General features: G+C 35.9%; 1 protein-coding gene across 1 annotated transcript; it reads right to left on the bottom strand.

Annotated features, from left to right (window-relative positions):
• Positions 1-2,811: 2,811 nt before the first annotated feature.
• On the bottom strand, positions 2,812-3,423 carry LOC140921061 (uncharacterized). Its single transcript, XM_073370833.1, has 3 exons — positions 3,344-3,423; positions 3,117-3,253; positions 2,812-2,909 (listed from the first exon to the last, which is right to left on the bottom strand). The coding sequence occupies exons 1-3, from the start codon at positions 3,421-3,423 to the stop codon at positions 2,812-2,814; spliced, it is 315 nt and encodes a 104-aa protein (XP_073226934.1).
• Positions 3,424-10,520: the final 7,097 nt, after the last annotated feature.

The following is a 10,520-nucleotide window of genomic DNA, read 5'->3' as shown; positions in this document are numbered from 1 at the left end:
ATTGTATGTTTGTTAATTATGTCAAAATTAGGATTAAGAGGACTAAAGTCCAACAATCTCCCCATTTTTGCATAAGTGACAAGCATACAATTTTAACTTGAGTTGAGCATTTCAAGATATAAAATTAACAACAAGAAATAGTTTCATAGCATCATAGGTACCAGTATCAGATCATAATATCAGAGCATAAGTACCAATATTATATTTATCAATATCAGAGTCATTTAATATAATAGGTCGTCAGTCATCAGAGTGTCAATTTGCAGCAGTATAAGCACCATAAGTATGAAAGGTAAAAGTTACCACAAGTTATAATTTCTCTCCCCCTTTGTCAGATAATGCAAAAAGGAGAGAGTAGCAAAACAAGTTTCCTCCCCGTTTCTTCCCAAACATATGCACTGCATATACACTGGGGATAATAACTCAGATCATAATATCAGAGCATAAGTACCAATATTATATTTATCAATATCAGAGTCATTTAATATAATAGGTCGTCAGTCATCAGAGTGTCAATTTGCAGCAGTATAAGCACCATAAGTATGAAAGGTAAAAGTTACCACAAGTTATAATTTCTCTCCCCCTTTGTCAGATAATGCAAAAAGGAGAGAGTAGCAAAACAAGTTTCCTCCCCCTATGTTAGTAAACATATGCACTGGGGATAATAACGATGTCAAAAAAATAAGTGTATCAGAGCAAGACATATGCAGATTAAACAAATTATGGCAATGGATATCAAAGAACAATTGAATAAACGTGCTAATTCATTATATATGGAAGAAACTAATACAGCAATAACAAGACATTACATCACAACAAAGAATCTAAAAACCTAATCACCTAAACATGGCTGGTCCTCACTATTAGCTAAGGGAGAGGTAGAGACCGCTGTATTACCCTCAGCAGGTGTCTCCTCAACGTGAGGTTCAGAACTATCTAGGGGAAAGGGATTTTGTTCCTCTGTTGCTTGTCGGCCGATATCCGCTATATCTTCAAAAGATAGCTTGATGCCTAAATGAGCTTGTATTGCATCAACATTCTGAACAACTGAATTCAGAGATGCCTGAAGAGTCTTCAAAGCAGCTTCCATTCTTGCATTTGACGCTTGCATTTTGGAGTTGTGAGCCATCTGAGCTTCCATAAATTCCAACAGTTTTGCGAAGTACTCAGGAGGGGCTGCTACTGGCTCAGCAGCATGTTGCAGATTAGGCTGAATTTATTCAACATTTGGTAGCGGTCTTATCCAAATGCCATTCACCCTTTTCAATTGCATCTGATTGACAATTGATTCGCCAAAAATAAGGGTGGTCTTGGAAGATTCTTCATTGACAAGTGACACTTTGAAATGTCTCAGAATCTTGGTGATTAGTTGGGGGTAGGGCAGCACCAGCTTGCTTTGTGATGCTTCCATCATGTGCCTTAGCACAACCATGTCCAGCTCATCTTGAGCTCTTTGGACAGTCCCCATAGCAGCAGTATGTCCAGCTTCTGGACGATGGCATGGTTTCCGGATCGTGGCACTAGCATCCGGGTTAAAGTGTACATGAGCATCTGATGATGGACCTTCATTTGACCAATCGACAGCGAAATAGTTTCGACAAAGCCATCAACCATCAGGTCTTTCATAGCAGTGTGTCTATCAAAAGATGCTTCCCATCCTTCATCTGCAGCATCAGCATCAGAACTGCCATCTATTGATTTTCCATGGAAGGGCAATTCTGACAAAGTTGAGAAATCTTCAAAGGACATGGAGATCCTTTTGCCTTTAACTTCAGCCTTGAAACCATTTTCAGTGAGCTTGAAGGAGGAGTAGAATTCTCTTATTAGCTTCGGATAAGTGTCAAGAGAGGAGGAGAGAAAGTTTTCAAGACCATGAAACCTCAAATGATCTTGGAAAGTGAATCCGTCTGAATCAAAATAAGCGAAATCCAGAGTCCTAGCCTCATGGATTTTTCTTTTGAGAAAATCAGATGGAATAATAGCTTCTGCATCTTTATCCTTGGATGAAGGAGCTTTCTTTGGAGGAGGAGAAGAAATCATTTTCTTCTTTTTCTGAAGAACCTCCTTCACGACGTCAGCAATGAGCTTCTCAGTAGGGGGCTCCTTTCTTTTCTTTGATTTGCCTTGATCAATAGCAGCAGTCTTGCCTTTGTCCTTGGCAAGTATCTTGTGAGTGGGAATGGGAACCCGTTTAGACATTGTTGGTGGGGGAGAAGGGGTTCGCCCACTAGACGAAGAAGATGGTGAGGGAGTTCGGGTTTGTGTTTGTTTAACACGAGCCATGATTGTAATGAAGTGTGTTTGAATATAGAAAGAAAACCAAGAATGATTGCAAAAACAGAGTAGAGGAATAACAGAGGAAAAAAAAATTGAAAAATCTGGAGAAAGAATGAGAAGAAATCGATTGGTAACTATTCCTTTTTAAACCTTCAGATGCGTCAATCGATGTCCCAATCGATTATGTTACCGTTGTTGGGGAAGCACAATCGATTTAGTAATCATTTCATCTAACAGCTAGTAAAAGACAGTCACAACGGTTATAACGTGAATCGATTCCCAAATCGATGTCCTTGATTTACTCAATCGATGTCCAAATTGATGTACATAAAATGGAGAAAAGAACTAGTCGATTGCCAAATCGACGCTCGGGCAGAGTCTGGAAAACGTACTGAATATTGAAGTCTGGGGCCAATGCAATCGATGTCCAAATCGATTCTTTAAACTAAAAACCAAGCTGGCAATCGATTACCCATTCGATTGAACTGGAAAAACTTTCAAGCACCAGAAGCTTCCTGTGATTTGGTACAAAGATCAGATCTCACTAGGATCAATGATCCCTAGTTTCATCCTAATATAAAGGAAACTTTCTCTAGGCAAAGCTTTGGTAAAGATGTCAGCCAGTTGTTCAGCTGTATTGACATATTCAAGCTTAATGATCCCATTTTGAAAGTGGTCCCTTATAAAATGATGCCTTATTTCTATGTGCTTGGTCCTGGAATGCATCACTGGATTCTTAGTAATGCTTATTGCACTTGTGTTATCACACAATATAGGTATTGTCCCTAAATCAACACCAAAATCCGATAAGTGTTGTTTCATCCAAAGGATCTAGGCACAGCAGCTCCCAGCTGCAATGTATTCCGCTTCAGCTGTTGATAGTGCAATGCTAGTTTGTTTCTTGCTAAACCAAGACACAAGGGAGTTTCCTAGTAAATGACAAGTACCAGAAGTACTTTTCCTATCTAGTTTGCATCTGGCAAAGTATGAATCTGAGTAACCAACTAAAGTACAGGTTGATCCCTTAGGATACCACAAGCCTAGACTCTTAGTCCCTACTAGATACCTGAATATCCTCTTTACTGCACTAAGGTGAGACTCTTTAGGATTTGATTGGTATCTTGCACGCATGCAGACACTGAACATGATGTCAGGCCTGCTTGCTGTAAGATAGAGCAAAGATCCTATCATACCCCTAAACCTAGTAACATTTACAGGTTTACCTTTCTCATCTCTGTCTAAGTAATTTCCTTGACTCATGGGAGTATCAATGGACTTAAGGTTTTCAAAACTGAATTTCTTTATCAGATCATTACAATATTTAGTTTGACTAATGAAAATGCCTTGCTTGCTTTGGTTAATTTGAAATCCCAAGAAATAAGATAGTTCACCCATCATTGACATTTCAAATTTACCTTTAATTAAGTTTTCAAAATCTTTGCACAACTTATTGTTTGTAGATCCAAATATTATGTCATCAACATAAACTTGGACCAGCAAGATGTCATTTCCATTTGTCTTTATGAAAAGTGTCTTGTCAACATTTCTTTTTAAAAAATTTTGTTGAATGAGGAAATTGCTGAGCTTCTCATACCAAGCTCTTGGAGCTTGTTTCAACCCATTGAGGGCTTTTGATAGCTTGTACACATGATCAGGAAAATTAGGATTTTCAAAACCAGGTGTTTGGCTAACAAAAACTTCCTCTTGGAGATCACCATTGAGAAAGGCACTTTTCACATCCATTTGATAAAGATTAAAGTCCATGATACATGTATAAGCAAGAAGGATTCTAATGGCTTCTAACCTAGCTACAGGGGCATAGGTTTCATCAAAGTCTATTCCTTCCTCTTGACTATAACCCTTGGCTACTAACCTAGCTTTGTTTCTAGTTATAACTCCATTTTCATCTAGTTTGTTCCTATCACCATTGAGAAAGGCACTTTTCACATCCATTTGATAAAGATTAAAGTCCATGATACATGTATAAGCAAGAAGGATTCTAATGGCTTCTAACCTAGCTACAGGGGCATAGGTTTCATCAAAATCTATTCCTTCCTCCTGATTGTAACCTTTAGCTACTAGCCTAGCTTTGTTCCTGGTTATAACTCCATTTTCATCTAGTTTGTTCCTAAACACCCATCTTGTTCCTATGATGTGCTTACCTTTTGGTTTAGGAACTAGGCTCCACACCTTGTTTCTCTCAAACTGGTTTAACTCCTCTTGCATAGCAAGTATCCATTCACTATCTAAAAGAGCTTCCTTAATTTTTTTGGGTCCAATATGAGATACGAAGGATGTAAAGTTGCAGAACTGTCTAAGGTTTTCCTTGTTGCAACTCCTTTAGAGATATCCCCTATAATGTTGTCTATGGGGTGGATCTTGTTGAACTTCCATTCCCTAGGTAAATCACTAGTCCTTATTGGTTCTATACAGTCAGTTCTAGTTGGAGGTACAGATTCAGGTTGTTCTAATGGTTCGGACTCTACAACTTCATCCAAAAAGTCATCAACCATAGGAGGAGTTTTGTTCAAGTTTTCTGCAAATAATTAATCAAACTTTACATGAACTGACTCTTCTATGGTCTTTGTTCTTTTAATGTAGATTCTATAGGCCTTACTGGTTTGAGAGTATCCTAGAAAAATACCTTCATCTGTCTTAGGGTCAAACTTTCCTAGGTGTTCTTTGCCATTGTTCAACACAAAACACTTACAACCAAAGATTCTAAAGTAGGAAATGTTTGGTTTTCTACCCTTGTACAACTCATAGGGAGTTTTTCTAAGCAGGGGCCTAATGAGAACTCTATTGACAACATGTGTGGCTGTACTAATTGCATCTACCCAAAAGTACTTAGGAAGGTTAGAGTCCTTAAGCATAGTCCTAGCTAATTCCTGTATGCACCTATTACGGGGGAGCAAAGATTTCAACATCACACTCTCTTCACAACAACGTTTTGTCATAATCAAAAAGGGGGAGAATGTAAACTACATGTTTTTGATGACGACAAGACCACCAACTATGGACAATGCAGCAAGATCAAAAAGAAGATCAAACCATCTTGAATGAGCTTCCAAATCCAAATAATAAATGATTAAATGTAAAGGTATATGATACAAATCAATAGTTCAAATACTTGAGAACAATTCATATTTACATATGCATTTAACATGTTTTCAAAAATCAAAAACAACATTAACAAATCATTTAAAATCATATTTTTGACAATTTGCATAAGTGTATTCGAATACACCATGTTGTATTCGAATACAACTTAAGTCAGAAGCAAAACTTTAAAAGGTGTATTCGACTACACGCATCTGTAGTCGACTACAAGCTAAGTCAGTGGCCAAGTGTATTCGACTACACCCATCTGTAGTCGACTACATGCTAAGTCAGTAGCCAAATGTATTCGACTACACTCATATGTAGTCGAATACAAGTTAAGTCAGAGGCTAAAATACATTGATCTGTATTCGACTACACTGATGTGTATTCGAATACAAGATGTAAAATTTGAATTTTTTGAACGTTACAAAGACGTGTATTCGAATACACATATACTGTATTCGAATACACCTGGAAACATTACAATTTTTCAGATCTGGAATGCCTCTAGAACATTGTAATTTTTCATCAAACCTCTTGGATCAATGGCCACGAATCTGAAAGGATGTTTTATGGAGTATAAATACCCCATAACTTCAGATCAAAAATCAACCATCCTTGAATTAATTCATTTGAACAACTTTGAACAAAATTCTGATTTTTCTAAGTACTTGCATTAGATTTTCATATCATTCTAAAAAGTTCTCAAGTACTTGAATTACTATTGAGTTGTTTATCAATATACCACATCTTAGATTTATTCAAACCTTATTGTATCATTTGTACAAGTAAGATAGTGGTGTGCTATCTTAGAAAGAATTGTTAGAAGTTTTGTAGCAAGAATCCCAGGGTGGGAATTGTACATTTTCTGACAAGTAGTTGATTAATCTCTTGTGGTGTGCAAGAGGACTGGACGTACCCTTGGTTATAAGGGGAACCAGGATAAATCTTATCGTGTTCATTTACTTACTGCACTTGTTATTAAGCCTTGTTCTTAAACTCAGAAAATCTGATTACCATATCACTAAAAACAAGAAAATTTACTAACACCTAATTCACCCCCCCCTCTTAGGCGTACTTCTATACTAACAATTGGCATCAGAGCAGGTTAAGGTAACTTATTCCTCGATCAATTACTCATGGCTTCCGCACAACCTGTCTTTAGAGATGGTGGTAGCAGTACCAAGCCACCATGTTTTGTTGGAGAGCACTACGATTTTTGGAAAATCCGTATGCAAGCATATCTCGAAGCACAAGGAGATGACATATGGGATGCCGTTGAAAATGGTCCTCATATTCCAAAAACTGTCATCAATAACAAAGAAGAAATAAAAATAAAAAATTCTTGGACGGATGAGGATAAGAGAAAAGTGCTTTTCGATAAAAAGGCTAAGAACATATTACAATCTGCACTAGGAATGGATGAGTTTTTCCGCATATCTCACTGTAAAACAGCAAAAGAAATATGGGATACGTTGGAAGTAACTCACGAAGGCACCATTGAAGTAAAAAGATCCAAACTCAACACACTATCACAAGAATATGAGTTATTTCGCATGCAGCCCGGAGAATCTATTTTAGATTTACAGAAAAGGTTCTCCCATTTAACCAATCATTTGACAGCACTTGGAAAAATCTTCACAAATGATGAACTAAATCTAAAAGTACTAAGGTCATTGACAAGGGCATGGCAACCAAAAGTTACAGCAATATCAGAAAAGAAAAGCCTATCCAAGATGTCTCTTTCTGCACTATTTGGAAAACTTCAAGAGCATGAAATCGAACTCGGAAGGCTAGAACAAAATGAAAGTCAAGAAAAGAAGAACAAAAATATTGCGTTAAAGACTGAATCAAGAGAACAAAGCAAAGAGAATGATTCAGATGAAGATGAAAATATTATCCTTCTTGTTAAGAAATTTGGTAAATTTCTTAAAAACGACAGAACATTCAAAAAGAAAAGCTTCAAGAAGAAAGATAATTCTACATCAAATCAAAATTTCACTTGCTTCGAATGTGGAAAACAAGGACATATTAAAGCAGACTGCCCAAATATTGCTAAGAAGAATTTCAACAGAAAGAAAGACTTCAAGAAAGCATACATAGCTTGGGAAGACAATGAAGTAAGTTCATCTTCAGAAACAGAAAGTGAAGAATGCGCCAATGTTGCATTAATGGCCTCGCATCAATCAGATGATGAAGAGGTTAGTAATATAGACTCTCCTCTTTATAATAAGACTAATACTGAATTAATTATAGAATACAATGATGCTCAAAACGCAATAAAAGAATTACTCATTGAATGTAAAAATCTATGTAAACTAGTATCAACACAAAAGAAACAAATCTCAAGTTTACAAGAAAAAGTTGATATTATGGAGAAAAATTCTGAAAAACTAAAACAGAATTCTGCATGCAATAAATGTGAATCCCTCTCTTTCGAAATTGTTCAATTAAATAGAGTAATTGAACGATACGAAAAGGGACAATTAGGATTGGAAAATGTTCTAAACATGCAAAGATACTCAAATGATAAAAGTGGTCTTGGATACTCAAAATTTGATAAACCAAATTTGAACAAAACTATTTTTGTTAAAGCAGGTAGTCAATCTAATCAAGATAAGATTATAGTTATGAAAAAGGATGATCTTTATAATAAGAAAATTATTCAAAATAAATCTCATACATATGTTACTAACAGTAGATTTAATCCTACTTGCTCTTATTGTGGTCTTCATGGTCATACACCTAATACATGTCATATTAGAAATATTAGTGTTCCAAAAGGTCATTTCATATGGGTAAAGAAAGGTACTAACCATCAAGGACCCAAAGCACATTGGGTACCTAATAAAGTTTGATTTCAATTTTGTAGGTAAGCAAACAAAAGACTTCAAACATGTGGTACTTGGATAGTGGCTGCTCTAAACACATGACGGGTGATATAACAAAATTTTCAGCTTTAACACTTGAGTCAAAGGGACATGTAGTATATGGAGACAACAACAAAGGAAAAATTTTAGGCATTGGAAAAGTTGGTACAGCACCATCTCCCTCAATTGAAGATGTCTTATATGTTGAAGGTCTAAAACATAATCTCATAAGCATCAGCCAGCTTTGTGACAAAGGATACAAGATAGTTTTTAATAAAGATGAGTGCGTCATCCAAAATGAAGCTACAAATGAAACTCAGTTTGTTGGTAAGCGTTTCAAAAACATTTTCATACTTAATTTTGAAGATTTATCCTTGAAAATGAAATGTCTTTTGGTAAGCGACAATAATGATGCTTGGCTATGGCATAAGAGATTTGCTCATATTCACATGGATCATTTAAACAAATTGGTCAAGCATGATCTTGTTGTAGGCTTACCAAAAATAAAATTTATAAAGGATAAATTATGTGACGCTTGTCAAAAGGGCAAACAAACAAAAAGTTCTTTCAAACCTAAAAATGTTATTTCAACTTCTAGACCGCTACAATTGATACATATGGATTTGTTTGGTCCATCAAGAACCAAAAGTCTTGGTGGAAACTCATATGGACTAGTTATTGTTGATGATTACTCAAGGTTCACTTGGACCTTATTTTTGGCAAATAAAAATGAAGCTTTTAAGGCATTTAAAAACTATGCCAAGCTAGTCCAAAATGAACAATCTGCCAAAATTGTATCAATTAGAAGTGATCATGGAAGGGAATTTCAAAATACTTCATTTGAAGAATTTTGTGAAGAAAATGGTATTTTTCACAATTTTTCTGCACCAAGAACACCACAACAAAATGGGGTCGTTGAGAGAAAGAATAGATCCTTAATAGAGCTTGCTAGAACTATGCTAAGCGACTCAAATCTACCAAAATACTTTTGGGCAGATGCTGTAAACACAGCATGCTATGTTTCCAACCGGGTAATTATTAGGCCAATTCTTAAGAAAACTCCATATGAACTTTACAAAGGTAGAAAACCCAATATCTCTCACTTTCACATTTTTGGATGTAAATGTTTTGTGTTAAATAATGGTAAAGACAACCTTGGAAAATTTGATGAAAAAGCTGATGAAGGTATATTTCTCGGTTACTCTTTATCTAGTAAAGCATTTAGAGTCTTTAATAAAAGAACCTTATTAGTTGAAGAATCAATGCATGTAACCTTTGATGAAACTAACCCCATAAAAGAAGAAAATATTATTTCTTGTGATGATGATGATGTTTTTGAAAGTAATGATCCAAGCAAAGAACTTCAACAAGAAAGTGGAGTCAATATTGAAAGGCAAAGTGATGATCTTCCTAAAGAATGGAGAACCCATAGATATCACCCTATTGACAACATCATAGGTGATATAAATAAAGGAGTCACAACAAGGTTAAAATTGCAAGATGCTTGCTTAAACATGGCGTTTGTTTCTCAAATCGAACCCTCCAAAATTGGTGAAGCACTTAAAGATGATCAATGGATACTTGCCATGCAAGAAGAACTCAATCAATTCGAAAGAAGCCAAGTTTGGGAACTTGTTCCTAATCCTGGAAATAAACACATCATTGGTACAAAATGGGTGTTCAAAAATAAACTAGATGAGAATGGCATAGTTGTTCGCAACAAAGCTAGATTGGTTGCTCAAGGATACAATCAAGAGGAAGGGATAGACTTTGACGAAACATTTGCTCCGGTAGCAAGACTAGAAGCCATACGTCTACTATTAGCATATGCTTGCTCCATGAATTTTGAGTTATATCAAATGGACGTGAAAAGTGCATTTCTCAATGGGTACATAAATGAAGAAGTTTATGTCAAGCAGCCCCCTGGATTTGAAGATTCCAAAAATCCCTCACACGTTTACAAATTGAAAAAGGCTCTTTATGGTCTAAAACAAGCTCCAAGAGCTTGGTATGACAGATTAAGCACCTTTTTATGTGAACGAGGATTTGACAAAGGAGAAGTTGATAAAACGTTATTTGTCAAAAGAGAAAATGGTCACACATTATTGGTTCAAATTTATGTTGATGATATAATATTTGGATCAACCAACAAGGACATATGTGAAGAATTCTCTTCAATAATGCAAGGAGAATTCGAAATGTCCATGATGGGAAAATTAAACTATTTTCTTGGACTTCATATCAAGCAACTTGAGCACGGCATCTTCATCA

This window comes from Cicer arietinum, chromosome 1 (assembly GCF_000331145.2).
Source record: "Cicer arietinum cultivar CDC Frontier isolate Library 1 chromosome 1, Cicar.CDCFrontier_v2.0, whole genome shotgun sequence".
NCBI lineage: Eukaryota > Viridiplantae > Streptophyta > Magnoliopsida > Fabales > Fabaceae > Cicer > Cicer arietinum.
Note: the sequence above shows the minus strand (reverse complement) of the source record. Positions and strands in the feature narration are given on the sequence as shown.

Excerpts from the sequence above, each read along its gene's own strand:
- LOC140921061 (XM_073370833.1), bottom strand. The coding sequence starts at position 3,423 with ATGTTCAGTGTCTGCATGCGTGCAAGATACCAATCAAATCCTAAAGAG. Across the intron at positions 3,254-3,343 it reads GCAGTAAAGAGGATATTCAG|ATGCAAACTAGATAGGAAAA; the intron begins GTATCTAGTAGG and ends ATACTTTGCCAG. Across the intron at positions 2,910-3,116 it reads CATTGCAGCTGGGAGCTGCT|CTGAACAACTGGCTGACATC; the intron begins GTGCCTAGATCC and ends ATGTCAATACAG.